This window comes from Pantherophis guttatus, chromosome 1, assembly GCF_059756535.1.
Source record: "Pantherophis guttatus breed Tessera chromosome 1, ASM5975653v1, whole genome shotgun sequence".
In the NCBI taxonomy this organism is placed as follows: Eukaryota; Metazoa; Chordata; class Lepidosauria; order Squamata; family Colubridae; genus Pantherophis; species Pantherophis guttatus.
The window spans coordinates 322,722,574-322,744,295 of NC_142063.1; the positions used below are offsets into that span (position 1 = coordinate 322,722,574).

The window sequence follows — 21,722 nt, forward strand, 5'->3', positions numbered from 1 at the left end:
CAATCTAATTTGCTTCTTGAGTACAGGCCCCAGAGAAATTAAAGGGCATGTCTGAAGAATTTCCTAGTGGGATTTGTCCATGAACCAAATAGATCTTGGGCCTGTATTCCATGCCACCCTATGTAGACTGTTTGAGGAGTTTAACTGGTCTGAAATCATGCAACTTTTCTTATCGTGGTTCAAAGTTGTCTAGGAAAAAGAGAGTTATAGCCTATCCTTGAAGTTACGACTATTACACATGACACCCTGGTCATGTGATTATAATTTGGGCTCTTGGCAAATGCCTTGCATTTATGACAGCTGCAGCATCTTGCAATCATATGATCACAATTTGTGACTTTTCCAGCCTACTTCTGAAAAGCAAAGTCAATTGGGGAAGCTAGATTCACTTAATGAACATGTGATTCACTTAACAACCACATGATTTATTTAACAAACTCCATAAAATGGTCATAAAATCACGTCTGGTCACATGACAACTCATTTAACAACCACATCACTTAATGATCAAAATTCTGGTCCCAATTGTGGTCATAGGTTGAACACCGTTGTACAGTGTTCCAAGAGACTACTACAATCCTCGATTTACAATCATTTGTTTGGTGACCAAAGTTACAAAGGCACTGAAAAAAGTGACATGACCATTTTTCACACAACCATTGCGGCATCCCCATGGTCATGGAATCAAAATTCAGACACTTGGCAATTGGCCTGTAGTTTTGATGGTTGCAGGGTCCTGGGATCTTGTGATCACCTTTTGCAGCCTTCTGACAAGCGAAGTCAATGGGGAAACCACATTCACTTTTAACAACTGTGCTACTAATTTAAGAACTGCAGTGATTCACTTAACAACTGTGGCAAAAATGTTGTAAAATGAAGCAAAATTCACTTAACAACAGTCTTGCTCAGCAATGGAAATGTTGGGCTCAATTGTGGTCATAGGTCGAGAAAGTATTTGTCTACCTTCGCAGTTGGGTTTAGCAAGAACTGAATCATAGAGACTCTGATGAATCCTATTCTGCATACAATACAAACACGAGAGTCATGTGTCCCACATTGTTCTATTTCTGTCCAGGGAAATCCTTCTCTATGAATATGCCTGACTAGGAACCTGAAGCTTAATTAATGAATCAGTAATGCTTCTCTCTTTGTAAATGGGGAAAATATGAAAACAAGCAACTCCTGTTGCCTTTATAGTTTCCATCAGTTCTCCATTTATCTCTCATCTGCCCTAATGCTATATAGCACTGCTTGCAAAATTATCAAAAATTGACAAGCTCTCCTCATCACTTCAGCCTAAAATTCAGGGTTGGCCAAACTAGAGCCTTGCATAAAGTTTATGGGTGTGTTAAACGACCATTTGTTCAGTAACCATTCAAAGTTACAACAGCACTGAAGGACGCTTACAACCAGCCCTTAAAGTTGCAGCCATCACAGTGTCCCCACGGTCATGTAAACATGATTCCGGTGTTCATCAGCCACATGCAATTATAATGTCACAGAATCCCATGGTCATGTAATCTCCATTTGCAATCTTCTTTGTTGGCTTTCTACAAGCAAAGGCAATGGGGAAGCTGGCAGGTGGTTGCAAATGATGACCCATGATGTCCTCACTTAACAACCCACAGAGATTCACTTAATGATGATAACGAGAAGTACTGAAATTTCCATTGCTAAATGTTGCAGTCACATGACTTAGCAGTGGAAATACTGGTCACAATTACCATTGTTATGTGAATTCTGCCTGTATATCAGTGGTGGAATTCAAATTTTTTTACTACCGTTTCTGTGGCCGTGGCTTGGTGGGCGTGGCAGGGGAAGGATACTGTAAAATCTCCATTCCCACCCCACTCCAGGGGAAGGATACTGCAAAATCCCCATTCTCTCCCCACTCCTGTGGGAAGGATATTGCAAAATTTCCATTTCCACCCCACTCTGGGGCCAGCCAAAGATGATATTTGCCAGTTCACCAAACTACTCAAAATTTCCGCTACCACTTCTCCAGAACCTGTCAGAACCTGCTGAATAAGCACCCTGCTGTATATATAAATGTATACCTACAGGATTTGTAGAATAACAAAAGCTTTGGTAACTGCAATTCTTTGGTGCAAAACAGGGCCAGTTTTCATGATAGAAGAATCAGGGAGATATGAATTTTTCAGTCTGCAAAACTCAAATCCCCAACCAAATTGTTGCTTGCCTTCCTTTCAAGTAAAAGATTCCAGTGTTTTTGTGGGAAAGAACTGCTCAGTGCAGAGTCACACAGGAAGGAGGGCTTGCAAGTAGTGAGTGCAGCTGCCATGTGTTGGCCAGCAGCTGTGTGGAAGGAAATAGTCCTGGCTATAACCCAGCACCATCTGGGAAGTGTCAGCACCACAGCCTGGGAACAAAGGGGAGCGGAGAGCTCACTTAGGACACCTTAAATATTGGGCTATCACAGGCAGTTTGAGCATTCCCACAGGGTAAGTGGGAGAATGTTCCATCTTAGCTCTTTTTCAAAGCACTAAAATTAGGTGAGCAGAACAGGATTAATTGAAATTGATATTTAAAAAGTAGGCCGTGAAATTCTTACTTTCTCACTCTTGGAGACAGGAAAGCCACAAATTCTTAATGGATGCCAGTTGAAAGTATCTTCAGAAAAATACCCTCCATTCTATCCCAATTGACAGGAAACTCCAGTATTTCAGAGAGATGCAAATTCACAATCTCCTTAAATAGCTTGTGATTTTATTAATGCTACTTATTTATATGGGAAACATAAGCTTGGTTTACCTTTTCTAAATTTCTTTTTATAAGCTTTCTTGTCAGGAGTCATTATATCAAGGGTTAAGTACTGCTTTTTTTTTGTTCTGTTATTTCCTTTCCATCATAAGGCAAAGTTCAAGGCATTTTTGAATTTCCCATCTCAACAGATTTTTACATATGATCACTTCCGTTTCTTATATAGAGAGGAAGATGAGTAATTTTGAATTTGTATTTTAACTGGGATTTGAAAAGCCTTGATCCTAGACCCAAACAGTTTAACTATAGTTATCCATGGCTGGCTTTATGAGTCTATTTCAGGGTTATTTATCCAACGTCAACAGTTTTGAAAGAAATTGAATGTATCCACATAGCTTAAAAATGGGGAAAATTCAACCAGGTTTAATCATCAGGATGGCATTAAAAAGGCGGAAGAATGTTCTAAAAAGTGAATTTTCAGACCAATCCCATTATGTATATTTTTAAGCAGCTGGCTTCCATTTCACTAAGGCTGGTCAATATATACTGCTCAAAAAAATAAAGGGAACACAAGCAGAAGACATCCGGGATCTGAATGAATGAAATAGCCTTATTAAATACTTTGTTCTTTACATACAGTAGTTTATACACTGCTCAAACAACTAAAAGGAACACAAAACTACTGTATGTAACGAACAAAGTATTTAATAAGGCTATTTCATTCATTCAGATCTCGGATGTCTTCTGCTTGTGTTCCCTTTATTTGTTTGAGCAATGTATTATATCACAGCCACAAGAACCAGATCTATTTGCCTTCCAATGTGTGATGTCATCCAAAATCTCTTGCCTCTAAGACAGGGGTGTCAAACTCGTGTCATCACGGCGGCTTCACATGACGTATCGAGACTTTTTTCCCCTTTGCTAAACCGGGCGTGGGCGTGGCCAGCATGTGACGCATCTGGCCTGCGGGCTGTGCATTTGACAGCCCTGCTGTAAGACAGCTATGTCACTTTTGCTCATGGTTAGGCCATTTCCAGTCCTCTTATCCCAGACATTTAGATTCCTATGCTGTGTTAGTCACATTGAGAAAGAGGAAATACGTTGCATTTAACTTCCATCATTTCACTTTTTAATAACTGCCTCAAAATCAGGCAGGATTGGGACCATATTGCAACAAAATGGAGGGGTAATCCTCTCCCTTCATGCTATTTTTCTCCTTCAAAACTCCCTTTGGAGAGAGGGATCATAACAGCTGTGGAAAACTTCACCTGAGGCCCAGAGATGGATGGTGTCAAAAGCAACCTATCAGTTGGCTTTTTAATTGCTTTCTCTTTCTCTTTTGAATTGTTTTTCTGTTGTGGATTTGGACCTGCAGTTTGCCAATTTTGTATAGCCAAGTTGAACCAGGAGCTTTTTCTTCTATATTTTTTTGGCTCAGGTGCTTGAAACGTCTGCTACCAAATGCCAAGTTAGCTGCTTCAACTGATTACTGAATTAATGCAGCTTCTGGATTTGCACAAACATCGAACCACATGGTTAAAGCCTGATTTGGAAAAAAAATGCCCAACCTCTTTATGAATTCATTCAGTGTTCTGATTTTATAAATACACTAAACCGCAAACTAACAATGCTGCTTATGCACGTTCTGCTAAACTACAATTAAAAAAAAAAAAGTCAGCTTAGTGTGCAAATGCAGCTGTTAGATTATTAAACGATTTGGTTAAGCAAATCATGAGAACCCAGCCTTTGTTAATTGGCTATTTGCATGCCACCAGAAAAGTATGGGTTTCTGAATTATTTAACTACAGTAATTGATTTGTTCCAAATTCTGTATACAGCTTCATTTCTCCAGTTACTACCTCAAGATTTGGCAGGAAGGATTGAAGCAGGACATACCAATGTGCTATTACTGGGCTAACCAGGAGGTTGAAGGAGGATAGAATATAATCTAAGCCTTTGTCATCCAAGAATTAAACTGCCAATATTTGCGGTAACAGTTTGACCTTTATAGCGTGTCTATTAAATATTGGCTATAGCATTGATTACATATTTAATCCTTTCAAATGAATTAAATCACTTGAGAGGGGGAATAAACATTCTCAAATAGAACAATTGTTCAGACTTATTAGGGCTGCTCAACTGTACATGTAAGCACTGTACTGGTTAAAGCATGGAATCCTTTGCCATAATCTAAAGATAATTTCCCTTTCTTGACTTCAGGCAATGGAAAGCAAATTGCTGATTGGCGGAAGGAACATCATGGACCACACAAATGAGCAGCAAAAGATGCTTGAGCTGAAGAGACAGGAAATTGCAGAGCAGGTAAGGACCAGCTGGGATTTGGATGAGCCGCAGACCCCTCAACTTTCTTTCCGGGTGTCCCACTCTTTCTCAAACCAATATGAAATGGATATGACCCTTGGCCTCTTTCAAAATACAAGCAACCTTCCAAGCAGATCATGGAGGCTGGACTGGAATGCTTGTCTATGGAGCCAGGGGTTGCTGTATCTGATAATATTCTGGTGGGAGGTAGCAGGACTGTATTCTGACATTGAGGGATGTTTGGCCTGATTCTATAACACAGAAGCGGCATGAGCGGGAAATGCAACAGGAAGTGCTTTTGCGGGATGAGGAAACCATGGAGCTCCGGGAGACATTCACTTCTTTACAGCAGGAAGTAGAAATCAAAACCAAGAAGCTCAAAAAGGTAAGAATCCTGCAGAAATCTAGGACACAGGAAGATTCAATAGGGTCAGGGAAATTCTACAGAATGTCCATTAGAATAGATTGATAGCTCTCTTTAGAGACAGGCTAATATATGTTTTAAGATTATTCTTTCCCAGGTGCCAAATCAGGAACAAGGTGTCTCCTGCAATAGATTACAGCAGGATCATGTTCAGTTGGCAGAAGTTAGTCAGGAACCTTGAGAAGAACAAGGGTTCAGCAGCTTCATGTTGCAATTAAGGCTGAAGAGAAATCTTTCCTTTTTATCATTTACCAGCTAAATATTGTCTTTATGACACCTAAGATGTACAGTATATAGAAAAGAGTATGCAGACTGACTCTTAGAGGGGCTATTATGGGTCAGTGTACTCTATATTCAGAGACCATTGCACCAGTGGTGGGTTCCTCCCGGTTCGGTCCGGTTCGGCAGAGTTGGTAGCGCTGACGATATGACGTCACCAAATCGGTTCCCCCCCCGCCCTCCCACCTGCCCACCCACCCACGTTATTCTTACCTTTTATTTGGTTCCACCCCCAATCTATTGCTGCCTCCTGAGTCCCAGCTGATGACTAGAGGGAAAAAAACTATTTAAACTCTTGCCGCGGGGCTTCAAAGGGCCGTCCTACAGCTGATCAGTGTTAAAAGCAAACAAATGAGTCGGGTCATAAGTGCGACGACTGGTCGTAAGTGCGAGGACCTTCCAGAAATGACTCTGACCAGCTAGCCACGCCCGCCTAGTCACATGACCTCCAAGCCACACCCACAAAATAAGCCACGCCCACAGAACCGGTAGTAAAAAAATTTAGAACCCACCCCTGCACTGCACCCTCTCCTTGGGAAGACTGTTATTGGTATCATGGGATGGGGTGATTGAGTAGGCATCACATAGTAGCATTGTCACTGAGATGAATGCTCTGCATTTTTCCACAAGAACAAATAGCAATTGTTCACATGGATGGGAGAAAATAAAACATACACTCCTTGCTAGTAAATTAGATGAGTTTTAGATGTCTCCTCTCCCATGCCAAAACACAGATTATCCTACAGTGTATAATGGAAGCTGTTAGAACTGACAGTTTCTGCATGTGTAGTCATAGCAGGTTTTTTTCTTGCTGTAATCCCAGTAGGACAAAATTTCAATGACTACTTCCATAAATAGATACATAGATAATAGGTAAGTGCAAAACTTAATATTTCATTTACACTCTGTATGCAACCTTTGCTGTGTTTTCCCACACAATGGGTTTATTACTCCTTTTTTTCAGATGAGGAATGGTATTTCTTACTAATAATCATTAAAATATTGAAAATGGAACTACATTTCTTGTACCCATTGGGTTCTTTCAAAGAAGAAACAGCTACATTTTGGCCATTGCGTAGGTCTGAGCGGTGGTACTAATTTCACTGAGAATTCTCTTTTATCCCCCAGGTTCTCCACTGGACTTGGTCCAATTTTAGCTGTCTCCAACAGAACAAGTGCTAAGATTTAATTAATAAATTAGTCAAGCACGAGGGAGACTTCCGATATATGACCTTAAGAAAAAAGAATATTTTTGATCCTAGGTCAGACCATTTGTTTAAAGTAATCTCTATTATATGGGTGTGGCTTTCAAGATATTGTTGAATTGTAGTATCCAGCCATCCCAGAGAGTATGGTCTGTGGTAACTACCTTGGCCTCCTGGGTTCCTACAATATGCTTAACCCCAAATCCAACATAACAAAACACAGTTGTTGTGTTTTCATAACATGTTTTAATGTGGTAGCATGATTCACACAACATGCAAAATAAATGATTGGGTTTCTGCAACATGTTAAACTCTAAAATATCCAAACCGATTTCATTGAGGGCCACATCAGGGTTGTGTTTGACCTCGGGGGCTGGGGATGTGGCCAGGGTGGGCGTGACCAGCTTGATATCACTCATGTTGGCGGCACCTGTGGGGGCCCAAGTGCTCTGTCAATAAAAACAGAGCTCGGGAGGGACACATGTAGCCCTCCCAAGCTCCGTTTTTGCTGGCAGAGGCACTGCGGGCTGGACCATTGCTGTTTCCAGGGCAGCCCTGCGGGCCAGATTTAAGTACCCCATGAACCGAAGCCAGCCCGCGGTCCTTGAGTTTGACACCCCTGGTCTAATCTATCATTTTGTGTGCTTGTAGCAGCTCTCCAACCTCTAATACTGCGAATATGAAATTGTGCTAAACAAGATGCTCTGGCTAAATATATCTGATCCTTTAAGATGAATAATTAATAAGATATATTTATATAAATAAAGCAAGCTCTTTTAAGAAGAACCCCTCTCTAAAAGCTCTTTGTTATTAAACCAGTAAGAAGATAATATGAGCCTATTTGAAGGCACCTTGGACATTCTCACCACATAGAAGCAAGCTAGAGCTTGGGCTCTTTTCCAGTCAGAGCCTATTCTCAGTAAGACATTTTGAGACAAACAACATGTGATGCGCTAAGTCAATTGAACGGTGTGTCTCTACAAACGTTGATAGCAGGCACTGAGTCAGTGTATAATCAAAAAGCGAAATGACTATGCTGGAAGAAAGTCTGACTATCAGCTGGTGTCAATTGATTATTGGGCTTCTTTTGGACACAAGCTGAGTGCTTTTCTAGAATAGCAATTGGTTTTGTTACCAATTAGTGCTGTTTGGTGGGAGAGAGGAAAACAAAGCCAGAGGACCCCACCAACTCCTGCTTTTAATATGTCCTGCACCACTTAAGGAGAGGAACATTTGCCAGCATTGTGCCTGTTGCAGAATAGGTATCCCCAGGGGGAGGCTGGAAAATGTTACGCTAATATTGTTTTCTGTCAGCTCAAGAGCAGGTACAAAGCTTTTAGCTTGGCTGTGAGAGAGAACCCAATGTCTGTGTGAACCTAGAAAATGTATATGCAGATAAGGTTATCATATTATTGGAGCTAAACAATATCATTTGTAGTTTGACTCTTGAATTGCCCATTTAAGGGGTAGACAATTTTTAGGCCATGGAAAGCACATAATTTTATTGATTTATTGATTGATTTGATTTGATTTCTACAAGCACATAATATTCTCTCTCTCTCTCTCTTTCTCTCTCTCTCTCTCTCTCTCTCTCTCTCTCTCTCTTTCATTTGTTCATTTATTTGATTTCTATAGCTGCCCATTCTAACAAGTGACTCTGGGTGGTGTTTGCATATAGTTATTTCTAACAAATTATTTACATCTTCCATATTTTTTTCTGGAATGATTGAGGCCAAAATGTTTGAAATCTTATTAAAGCAATTGCCCAAAATATCTCACCTATTTATCTTATTTAGAACCCCCCAAATCATTTAACTCCTTAAAACCTCTATCCCTCAAAGCAAAAAAAAAGAGAGAAGACTTTAAAATTTGGCTGCACTTACATTTTAGTGATATTAAGACTTGGCTGTCTGGCAGACCTCAAAGCAGAGAATATCTTTCAGGCTAAGAAATATGGTCCATGAGCTGTAGTTCATGCCAGCTGGAAAGGTGAGGTGTGATATCAAAGCTATTCTGATAAATAAACAGCATTTTTTTGTTTGGATCCGGCAGCTTTATGCCAAGCTTCAAGCTGTAAAGGCAGAGATCCAGGACCAACACGATGAATACATCCGAGTGCGGCAAGACCTGGAGGAGGCACAGAATGAGCAGACACGAGAACTGAAACTCAAGTAGGTACCTTGTAGGTACTCAAGTAGGTACCTCGGTAGGATGTGTTGAGGTAGAGGCCGAGGCAGCCCAGTCTATGAGAATCCCAAGGAATGATTGACCATCTTGCACATCTGGCTCATTGCCAGGGCTGGTAGGTAGAAAGGGACTTATGAAAGGAGAGACAAACCAGATGTGCCAAATTGACAAGTTGCTCAAGTGGAGAAATCAGGACAGAATCACCAACAGCTTTTTAAAAAAGAAGTGAAATCCTATTGCAGGGGTTCCCAAACTTGGCAACTTTAAGACTTGTGGACTTCAACTCCCAGAATTCTCTAGCCAGCATAGCTGCCAAGTTTGAAGACCTCTGACCTGTTGGTTTTCCTATGTCACCTGATCCCTACAAAGTGAATGCCCTAGGACAGAGATGGGGAACTATGGACCCTTTATGACTTGTGGACTTCAACTGGAGTCCACAAGTCATAAAAGGGCCATAGTCCCCCACCCCTGTCCTTGGAACATCTTTTAGATACTTCTGATGGCAATGTCCCCAAAGTGGCAAATAATCCTGTTCTTTCTCTTTTTTTTTTTGAGTTGATTAACAAAATAAAATTAGCAGTAAACAAATCAATTTCAGTGCTGAGAACAAATACTTAAATTAGGGATAAAAGAATTAACCTCATATGATGCTGCTTATTTTTTTTCTATATATATATCCTAATTGATTTTGGTATACCACAACCACAGGGATTTTTTAAAAAAACAACACCCATCTCTGTTAGATGACATCTCTCTAAAAAGGAATGGGGGGGGGACTTGAAGGAATTCCTGTAGGGACATGTTCTCACCATAAGACCCACTCTACAATTAACATTCTTAACTGTGGGATGGTTTCTGAAGGAAAAGGTAATTTCTTTAGTCTTTTTATTTTATTGCTCCTCTCTGCCAGCTTGCCTTTCCCATTTCGAGAAACCAATTAAGGCTTGGGTTTTCATTATTCTTTTTTCTCTTTGGCACAGTAAAGCTACCTGTTACTGCCTGTGTTTTTATGATATTCTATATCAAAGGAAAGGTTAATGCGAAAGTGTACAACGCGAACCACCCAGTCCCACTCCATTGTTATTTTATCTAGCACTCAAGGTTTAGTGACGTTTTCGATTTGCTAAAACCAGCTGTTAAAGTCTTCTATTGGCAGCTTGAATGGCACCATAAGCCCCCAACTCTAGTTTAACAAGTTACTTCAAATGATGAGTAAAGTTATAGGGCAAGTTTCTCTTTAACTCTTTTCTGACCTAGCGTGACAACCCAACCACTATGTGAAGATGTCTCAAAAGAAACATTTGCCACAAGAATATCTTGAGAGTAACTTTTTTTTCCTGGCAGCATAGCCCCAACCCCTATAATCTATCTATGGAAACCCCTGCTTTCATTCACTATCTCTATTGTTCATTCCCATCATTTCTCACTGCCTCTTACTGTGTCACTCTACAAATTGGCATGGTACCAAACAAGGTTGCTGATGCTGTGCAGAATATAAAAATACCGCATCCCTGAGGAGAGGGAGATCATAATAGTTCAGCTTCATTGACTCCAATGCCTCTCATTTTGGTGAGGTGATGATTCTCATTATATCCACCTAATGCCTCCTAGTTAACATAAGACATACCATCCTCTGCAAAGTACTCTTCTACAGTGGATTTTTTTTTTTAATTTTGATTTATATGCCGCCCTTCTCCGGAGACTCAGGGCGGCTTACAATGCGCTAAGCAATAGCCTTCATACTTTTGTATATTTATACAAAGTCAGCTTATTGCCCCCACAAACTGGGTCCTCAATTTACCTACCTTAGAAAGGATGGAAGGCTGAGTCAACCTTGAGCCTTGGCGAGATTCGAACCTGCAGTAATTGCAGGCATCTGGTCTTAATAACCAGCTTAATAACAGGGTGCCTTAGACCACTGTACTACCAAGGCTCTTTTGCCCCAGGATTCTCTCTTTCCAATCCTCCATGGCATCTCTATTCATGGTAGCATTTCCTTAGGTGGAGATGAGATGATGCAGCTTTAGAACATACTTCTGAGACTATCAAAGAGCAGATTGCCATTGAGAAATAATCAAGGGGTCAAACCATTTCAGCTGGGCTGGACAAATTGTTCCCAAATTCCCAAGTTCCCAAACTCAAATTCCCAAGTTCACAATAGTATAAATGTGAAAAAAGCTACAGTACCATTCTTCTACTTTGATTTTGCCTTCCCAATATTTGATTGATATAACTGCCAGTTAAAACATTAAAGAGAAGTGTTTTGTTATTGTTTCTTTGATTCTTTCCATTTCTATTTGGTGCAGGTACCTAATCATTGAAAATTTCATCCCCCCTGAAGAGAAGAACAAGATCATGAACCGCCTCTACTTTGACTGTGAGGAGGACCAGTGGAAATTCCAGCCCTTGGTGCTGACTCCAGGGAGGTGAGTCTGCAATCTCTGACCTTTGATGCCCAGTGTCCCTGGGAAAGCCGGGCTGGAGGAGCTTCATGTAGATAGTGATGAAGAAAAAACAACTGGGGGCCAGGCATGGGTCCTTCCATTCCATCCACCCCTTTTAAATTGGCGGTAAATCAGCCATACATTCTGAAGTCCCAGAGCCATATCGGGTGTCAAGGCCCAGGAAAACGAGGAGATCCAGACAGTTCAAATGAGTATAAAGGTTTATTGTAAGCTTGAGCTCGCTACAAGAATCTGAACTACTAGCCGTCAAGGGAAAGTAGCAAGAGATAAGAGTAGAAGGAATTCAAGGTGGGCTGGTCCTAGAACTCTTGTGGGCATGAGGGAACTCATGACTGATGACACGTTTGACCCTTCCCTCGGGCTCAGCTGGGTCATCTCCTACATGAGGCTCACCAAACTCCTCAAAAAAACTTGCTGTCAAACTGTAATGGAAGGAAGATGATTAAAAACTTGTGGATTAATCATGCTCAATATTTAATGTGTTTAATATTAATTCAGTAATTAAGTTCAGTCTCGGTCCTTGTGCTACCCAATTTTTAGAGGTCATGTATTTAGACTTATAAGCACTTAGACTTATATACCGCTTCCCAGTGCTTTCCAGCCCTCTCTAAGCGGTTTACAGAGTCAGCATATTGCCCCCAACAATTTGGGTCCTCATTTTACTGACCTCAGAGGGATGGAAGGCTGAGTCAACCTTGAACCTGTTGAGATTTGAACTGCCAAATTGCAGGTAGCCAGCAAGCAGCAGAAGTAGCCTGCAGTACTGCACTCTAACCACTGCACCACTGTGGCTCTATATGCAAGATACAAGGCTGGACCCTGAGGAAGCTTTGCAGTTGTGATATGTATATGTGTGTACTCTTATGTTTGGGGTACTGGTTATGTTCTGTTTTTGTTTGGTTTTATTGTTTTTATTCTTTTATTTTATTTTATTCTTTTATTCTTTTTAATTGTAATTATTTTACTGTTGCTGTGAGCTGCCCAGGGTTATATTACATAAGATGGGCAACTATATTAAATCTTTCCAATAAATAAACAAACCGTGGTATGCCGTTACATGACCCTAAACACTGCCCTCATCACTCCCTTGTCCTCCCCACTGGCATTATATTGTGAAATTGTTGCAAAGATGAGACTTGTGAGGCAGACTCAATAGCAAAAAAATGGAAAATGAGCTCTATTAGTTAAATGCCAGATTGTAGAGAGGAAAAAGTAGAAAGGAATCCTATTTAGGCATAGGAACTATTTAGACTTAGGAACCATCTATGTGTTGCTACATGCCCTATATTCATCATGGCTACTCTGGAGAAACTCCTTGTATGTTTTTTATTTCTTTTACACCAACAGTAGTAGCAGCAGCAGCAACAGCAACTCCACCACGGGGACTCAGATGAAAAAGCGCCCAACTTCTGCAGTGGGATACAAAAGGCCAATCAGCCAATATGCTCGCCTAGCCATGTCAATGGGGTCCCATCCTCGGTATCGGGTGAGAAAAGGTTTCTTAATGGAGTAGGTGGGGGGGTTGGTATTGGTGAGGAGAATAAATCACTCGTAATGTGCTCTACATGGGGCTACCCTTGAAGAGCATCCAGAAGCTAGAGCTGGCGTAGAGGGGCAGTTTGGGGGGCCCCTAGAATGGCCCCTGTAATACCACTGGTCCACAAGCTGCATTGATTACCAGTCTGCTTCTGGGTGCAATTCAAGGTGTTGCTGATCACCTTTAAAACCTTTGTAGCATGGGGTCTAGGCTACTTGAGGGACCATCTCACTCCACTGGGATTGTCCCATCCCACCCGTGCTGCCAGAGGAGGCATGTTGCAGGTCTCAACAGCCCAATTATTCTGGCTCACAGGGTCCAGGAGGAGGCCCTTCTTTGCTGTTGCTCCTGATGTCTGGAACATCTTGCTCCCCAGTGTGAGGTTGACCTCTAACCTCCTATCCTTTTGTAAGGGCCTAAAGATGTAGTTCTTCCAGTTGGCTTGGAGCCCCAGTGGTGGTGGTTGATCAAGTAACAACAGATCCCACTTTCCCCCAACTCTGCCCGGCCTTCGCCATGTGTCCTTAGGTTTTTATGTTGATTTTAATAATTTATGCTTCAATTGTACACATATTGACATATTTTTATGACTGTAAACCACCCAGAGTTATCCTATGGCAAGATGAGTGGCCCATAAATTTTATAAATATATAAATACAATAAATAAGGCCAAACTGTTTGGCTACAAGGCAAGCTATATTCCAGTAAAGACTTTTTGTATAGCATTCTTGACACTAAACAAGCCCATTTTCTAACAATACACAGAACCATAAACTGGTAAAAAAGACTAGGATTGTATAACATGCTAAGCCTTAAGCAACCTAATGAAGACAAATGCAAACAAACTTAGCATATTATATAAATGTGTGTCTTAATCTAACTCATTTAACTAATATTTGTATCCCAGTCTTGGCCAAAAAAAAGCCCATTGCAACAAGCTTTTAACAAGATATTGAAATCCGTATTACAGAAGTAAATTAATTAAAAGGCAAGATTGAAAAACTAATCAAATAGCAGTCAGGTCACAACAAGAAAAAAGATGACTAATTGTGTTTAGAATATGAAAGATAAGACTAAATAGCTGGCCAGTTAGAACTTCTGTTTTCACAGTGGCTGGCCAAATACTTGGGGAAAGGCCATAAGTAGGATATGAGAATAAATTGGATTCCATCTACTCATGTTACTCAGCAATTAATATTGAGAAACATGCTGTCTCCATTAATAGGGTTAATATATAGAAGTCATGACTAGCAGCCATTTGTAGTTGCTACTAATTTACCTAATCCTCTTCAAAAAAGCTTTCAAGTTAGAAGCTATTTCTATATTTGGGATAATAAATTCCATCTATGTGCTTATAAATATGTCCTTTTATCAGTCTTAAATATCCTAATCTTTTATTGGATGATCCTGGTTTATAGTATTATGAGGTATTAAGTCTGATGAGAAAACCTTTTTTCTATCCATTTTTTTCACACAAGGCATAATTTTCTACATCTGTGTTGTGCATCCTTCACTTTCTTCTTTGGAGATTTGTTCCAGTCTCATGCACATTTTGGTTAATCTTTCCTACATTAGTGAAATCGCAACCTACATAAAAAGAGAATTAAAAAAGTATTTCTCATAAACCACCACTTTTGTGCAGGTTCTGAAGATTACAATATTAAAGAAGAGTTAGAATGAATATCCTCTAGGGGAAAAAAAATCAGAGGATTGGTTTTACTGAAACCTTGACAGTTGAGGGGTTCTAAGCAAAATGCAAAAAATACGGGCAGCTTCATATGAAAAACTATCAGTTTGTAAGGCGTAGAACTCAGACCATGAAAAAAACCATTCAGGATTTGCTTATAGAATTATCCTAATTTAGCTTTGCATAGGGACTGTGTATTTATTTCAACTACTAGAATAGAATAGAATAGAATAGAATAGAATAGAATAGAATAGAATTTTTTATTGGCCAAGTGTGATTGGACACACAAGGAATTTGTCTCGGTGCATATGCTCTTAGTGTTCATAAAAGAAAAGATACATTCGTCAAGAATTATAAGGTACAACACTTAATGATAGTCATAGGGTACAAATAAGCAACCAGGAAGCAATATCAATATAAATTGTAAGGATACAATATATGTGTAGTAGCTGTAAGAGTAACCTTAAGGAACAGGAGGAAGAGCCGCCACCAAAACAATAGTCAGATAAAAGATATTTGAATCTGTGGCAGAAATACAACTTGAGAAAGCATCTCAGATTTGAGCCTCCCTAGTTTTCTTGAAGATAAAGAGAGACAGTGGAGGCACATTCAGACTTGTAAAATTCTGTAACTTTAATCTAATAATAATAGTATTAGCATTCATATCTTTGGTTTCCAAGTCTGATCTACTTTAAAGGCTAACAATATGTTGAACCAGAACTCAGTTTCAGCTCTGTAATAAACTGATCTCTTGATATTATCAACATCTTTCTGCCTTCCTTTCTTCTCCAACTTCACCACCAAAGGCTGAGAACATCATGTTTCTGGAACTAGATGTCTCTCCCCCAGCTGTATTTGAGTTTGAGATCACACAAGACCAAAGTGAACAGGACCCACGAGCATTGCATTTGGAGAGGTTGATGCGCCTAGATAGCCTCCTGGAGCGACCTGCAGCATCCCGAGTACGGAAGTCACGATCTTGGTGAGTTAGTGAATGGAAAGCAGATGTAGGGGGCTCTTACCAGTATCCTTGGCTCCAGTGCTTGGCTTAGTTATTAACTGAATTTTATGTTTTGTGGCATTACAAAGACAAATAAGCAAGAATGAGCCATGGAGAGTATGACTAAGATTGAGGAATGTTGGTCAAATAAAAGCCTAGTAATCACCAACACAATGTTCAGAATTAGTGTGTGACTTTTCTCTGAGTCATATTACATCTATGTCTATAACATTTATGTCAGGGGTGTCAAACTAAAGATCCAGAGGCCGGAACCGGTCTGCCGGGTGCTTAGATCTGGCCTGCAGGGCTGCCCTGGAAACAGCGAAGGACTGGCTCACAGTGCCTTTGCCAGCGAAAGGAGCTCGGGAGGGCTGTGTACAGCCCTCCTGAGCTCTGTTTTCCCTGGCAGAGCGCTGCATCTGAAAATGTTGGCAGGCCATCACAGCTGAAAATGGAGCTCGGGAGCCCATTTTTGCTGGCAGAGCACTCGGGCCATCACAGCCGCCCCTAACATGAATGTCATTGAGCTGTCCATGCCCACCCTGCCCATGCCCACCCCAGCCCCCCAAGGTCAAACACAACCCTGATGTAGCCCTCAATGAAATTGAGTTTGATACCCCTGATCTATGTTTATGTCTATAACAACCATAAAAATAGTTTGGTAGCAGGGGTGAAATCCAATTTTTTTCCCTACCGGTTTTGTGGGTGTGGCTTGGTGGGCGTGGCAGGGTAAGGATATTGCAAAATCTCCATTCCCACCCCACTCCAGGGGAAGGATACTGCAAAATCTTCATTCCCAACCCACTCTGGGGCCAGCCAGAGGTGGTATTTGCCGGTTCTCTGAACTGCTCAAAATTTCCACTACCGGTTCTCTGAACTGCTCAAAATTTCTGCTACCAGTTCTCCAGAATCTGTCAGAACCTGCTGGATTTCACCCCTGGTTGGTAGTCTATCAGAACCAGTGTAGAGTAGCCCTAGAGTACTGAATAAGGACTGGGAAGAAATCAGTTTGAAATCTCCACCCAGCCATGAAACTTCCCAGAAAATTCGAGCTAGTCATTTTTTTAGCCTAATCTATTTCACTGAGTTATTAGGATGTAAAGGAAGGATATATCAACTGCTGTTCTTTTTCTCAGGTGAAAATTTTTGGTTTCTTAGGCAGGAGAAAAAATGCTTTTAATGAAGAGGGGTGGAAAAAAAGAAAAATGTGGATTCTTGCTCCTATTTTTTTTTTCTTTCTTATCCCACTTTAGGTGCCAGACTCCTCGCACCTTGCCGTCTTCAGCAACACAAGTCTCCCTGTCCTCCAGCTCACAGAACCCTTCCACAGCACTGGCTCACAAATAATATCCCTCGAGCCCTTCCCCTTCCTTCAGATATGAGGACTGCGCTCTTTCTGCCACTGATTGCCTCTGAGAACACATAGTCCAGGGAGAGGTGTCCCCTGCACTAGCTCATCTTTGTCTTTAGCTACTTTGTGTGTGTGTGTCTGTATGAGATGATGGCTCCTCGGGGCCCACATCCCCAGCGTTCTCTGGATCTGTCACCCAATCACTCTATTTATTTAACATATTTATTTATGGTGTGTCTTTGTGATGATGCAGGTTTCAAGCTGAGCAGCAACTCCAGTTGGTGGAAGGTGCAGTGCTACTGGCTTTCCGTTAGAGTTGGGGAATTTGCTCAGCGCACAAAGTTTCTAGAAGACAATGCTTGCTTTTTCTTCATTCCATGTATGTTTTAGACGCAGAAGAAAAAAATAATTAGAGGGCAATGAGAACAATCTGTACTTAGCTCCAGTGGCGGTTCTGTCTGTTTCTTCTGGACTGTGGAAATCATAGTCAACTTTGATGAGTATACTATGCAGTGAGGATGATGAGCAAAGTAGGCAAGTCTCAGGGGCAGGATCTTGATCTCACCAAAATCTATGGATTTCCTTTTGCTTTTGCAATAAGGGCACAGGTCTCATTTCATCTTCTCTTCAAATCCTCTTCATCTACTCTCCACGTAGAGATGTTGCAGAGAAATAGCCTGGGCATCGATCATGCAAGCAGAACTATGAGAGGGCTAACTACAGCATCTTTGTGACTTTGGGAAACATTCTCTGCACCTGGTTGAGAAAAAGACAAGACAGCTTTAAGCCGCTAATAATTAAAAAAAACAACTTGATCAACTTACCGAGACAAGGAGTCACCTGTACGTTAATTGGGAAGAACATTTTTATACTTGAAAACAAACTGTATGTAAAGTGGGGAAGGGGAGCTGAATTCCCAGTTATTTTGACAAGAGCACAGGAAATAGTATAATCTTATCCAGAAGTATGTTCCAATTCACAAAGTCCTTTCAGTGGCAATTGCAGGTTTAATAGAGCAGCCAGCCTAGTAGTGACAAGAATTTTCTGGATCTAAACAGACCAAGAAGAAATATTGGGGGGGGAAACAGTCGTTATAACCAGTATCTCTCTCTGCCTAAGTTATCTTTTGCACTTTGGCTTATACTTAGAAGAATGGCTGTTGGTAACCTTAGCTACCATGCTTCCTGGTATTGACATTTTGGATAAAGCCAAAGTTACTCAAATCCAGTCATATAAGCCATCATGAACTGCAGGAAACAAGACGTTTAGAAAGCCTAATTTGACTGGCTTTAATAGGAATGGAAAGAGAAGGAAGTATTGGGATTGATGAATGGTCCTGAATGTTCTGTCCAATTCTGGCAGTAATTTGTGCTATAGAAAGAGCCTTACCTCACTGTGCTCTGAGTTCTGAGTACTGAAATGCTTGAAGGAAGGATAAGAAAACACCTGGCATCAAAAGAGCTACAGCACAGAGCTGGGCAAATCCAAGAGTGTCGACAGAGGTCAAATATGACAGTTTATATACTGAGGCATGTAACACTTGGGGTTTCTGACAGTGATTTTCCCAAATCATACCTTTTAGTCTCCTTTGTATATACCTTGCTTTCTACTTGCAGGAATATTTTTGTTCTAGGATTCAGTGGTTTATTTAGGAATTTGCTTCCTCTGGGATTAAAATGTTCAAATCATTTATTATCTTTCAACCATTGAGAGAATCATAATAGCACTAATTCTTACCATTGTTACATAATCTATTATCTCAAATGAAGCAAGTACAGAATTGAGGACAATTGCTGTTGCAAAATAATTAATTTGGGCTCCCCGATTGTATTATCCATGTAAAAATTAGTTCAAGCAATAGGTAATCAGTTTGGTACCTTTAGTATCAATGGCAAGAGGACATTTTCTGGCAAGTTATTATTAACATGATATAGAAAATACTTTATAGAGATGGTAATGTGAGAACTAATACATCTCAGTGTTATATAATTTTACCATAATTGGCATACATGTAGTATGTCAATTTGCCTTTTACTTTGTTGACCCTAAAGTTCTGCTTCAACTTTTGAACTGGTTGTTTTTAGTAGCTATTGGTCTTCCTATTATGTTTGCTTGGCATGCTTTTTTATGCTGCGTGTAGCTGATGCATCAAGGGAGCTAGTACAGGAATATTGTTAAAGATCAAGGCAACAAAAATGTTCAGGGATGATAGTTAAGATTCTAGTTAGAAGCTAACCTGGTTCTCAGACCATAAGAATCAGTATGTGTTTCTTTTCTCCCCAACTTTTAAAGGAGCCAAACATGCCTTCTTCACCAAAAGGGAAAAAAAGCTTGAATCCACTTACTCAATGCCTCCTTGCCTTTGATTTCTAGAGTCTCTTAAATTCTAAATACCTTGGAATCAGGATCAAGCACATCCAAATGTATCTTTTAAGTTTACAGCACAATGTTCACATACAGAAAGAAGAATGAGGCACTTGAAGTCAATTCATTTGTGGGCTTAAGCTCATTAATAACACTTGAATTTAATAGAACTGGCCTTTTTGTCATCTAGAAGTTATTTGCCATGGACTATAAAAATATATGAACTGGAGACCTGTGAAAATAAAAGAGACATGCCCTTCTTCAATGCAAAGGAAAGTTAAGAGATACTCTCACAATGGAAAAGACATCTGACCAGATTTTTTCCCCCCATTCAACCAGGATTAAAATTGGATGCTGGTAAACTGAGGCCAGTTGTTTTTCCTGCATAATCACATGTTGGCTCTAGAAATCTGGGGTCACTACTAGACAGTTAACCACATCTAGCAGTTTGAAGCAGTGAACTTGTCTCCACACAAATATGGGGAAGGATGACACTTTTGACAATGTACTGTACTCTGGCCGTATATTCAGTGTCTGAAGATCTCTCCTATTTCTCAACCTGCTGCTGTGCTGCCATTAACCTCAGATAACTTCCTAGCACAAAACACAAGAACTATTGCAAAGAAATATTGTAACTTAAGACAAGAACCTATTACTGATAGCTGTGGCAGCCCTTCATCTTCTACAGTGGGGCTAGGACACTCCTACAGCTCTGCTGCATTGCTGCAACAACCTCAGATGTAGATTTCTGATGTTCTTTGTTCTTTGTATGTCAGAGAGTCTGTATTTACATATGAATGTATGTGGTGAGTATGTATGTTGTGTGGGTATGTATGGGTGTCCCACCCAGGGAAAATCATGGAATTTCTATTTAGGAGATTGGAGAGGGGGGGAAATCCAAGGGGGAATTTAAAAAAAAGGGAGGGACTGGTTGGTTGGCAAGGCGGGGCCTCTACTGGGACCAAAATATTGTGCCTGTTACTGTGGTGATTTACTTTGGCAGTCAAAAATTGGTGTACGGTGGCCCATGCTTGTTGCTCTATACATATGACTATACAGGACATATTATGCATACTATATTACACATGATGTACTAGAAGAGGTTGGTGTCCCAACTCCCTCTGGTTTTGGATGGATAGCTTTTCAATACACTGTAATGTTGCTTTGATTTGGTGTAGGCCTGAAGAGTGCTGAGCAGTACCACAACCAAATCCCAGCCATGACAATAAAGGAATGAGCATTGTTGAAAACAATCTCTCATTTATTTGCCACTCTCTTTTTTGCAGCAAGGTAGAGAGAGGGAGAAGGAAATGGCCTTAGTCCAAGATCTTCCAATGGATTTCTACATTATGATTGGGGACAATATATAGTATTGAAATAGTGTTACTGAAATAATGCATTTGAATTTGAAGAATTCTCTAACAAAAAAGGAGGTAATCCTAAATTAACAAAACATAGGCTGGTTCGTCTTAACTTGTTAAACTCTAAATGAGTTAACAAAATACAATTGCTGTGTTCATGAAACATTCACTGCCTAAACAAATAAAGTTTAAACCATATTATAGCTTAATGAGATGATCTAACTCTACTATTATGCTAAGACAACTTCTTGGTTCTCATAACACAATAGAATAAAAATCACCAATCCAATGTTAGCTGAGTCTAGCATTTAAACTAAGATTGATGAATAGATTTAAGTTGTGAACTGAGAAAAAATAACAAGCAGTAATATGAGAGGAAGCATTTTATAACATGCAGTCCAAGTCTACAGTGTATAGCAATTTTGTAATTATATACAGTTTGTATTAGATGCAGAAATATTTTAGGCTGTATCATATGCAATCATAACAGAGAAGTATGGTGGATTGCCTTCTCAAGACATAAACTTACTTATTTCATATACAGGTAGTCCTCGACTTACAACCACAATTGAGCCCAAAATTTCTGTTGCAAATGAGACATTTGTTAAGTGAGTTTTGCACCATTTTACGATCTTTCTTGCTAAGATAAGTGAATCACTGTAGTTCTTAATTTAGTAATATGTTTAAGTGAATCTGGTTTCCCCATTGACTTAGCTTGTCAGAAGATTGCAAAAGGTGATCACCTCAAGACATGGACCCATCATAAATATGAGTCAGTTGTCAAGCATCTGAATTTTGATCATGTGATCATGGGGATAC

General features: G+C 40.2%; 1 protein-coding gene across 1 annotated transcript in view; it reads left to right on the top strand.

The window, feature by feature from the left end:
- Positions 1-20,792, top strand: part of KIF3C (kinesin family member 3C) — a 43,770-nt gene extending 22,978 nt beyond the window's left edge. Inside the window, exons 2-8 of the mRNA XM_034421188.3 lie at positions 4,942-5,043; positions 5,306-5,428; positions 9,004-9,122; positions 11,445-11,564; positions 12,951-13,089; positions 15,634-15,809; positions 17,081-20,792. Coding sequence (XP_034277079.1) covers positions 4,942-5,043; positions 5,306-5,428; positions 9,004-9,122; positions 11,445-11,564; positions 12,951-13,089; positions 15,634-15,809; positions 17,081-17,174 — 873 coding nt within the window. The 3' untranslated portion in view covers positions 17,175-20,792. The remainder of the gene's footprint in view (positions 1-4,941; positions 5,044-5,305; positions 5,429-9,003; positions 9,123-11,444; positions 11,565-12,950; positions 13,090-15,633; positions 15,810-17,080) is intronic.
- Positions 20,793-21,722: the final 930 nt, after the last annotated feature.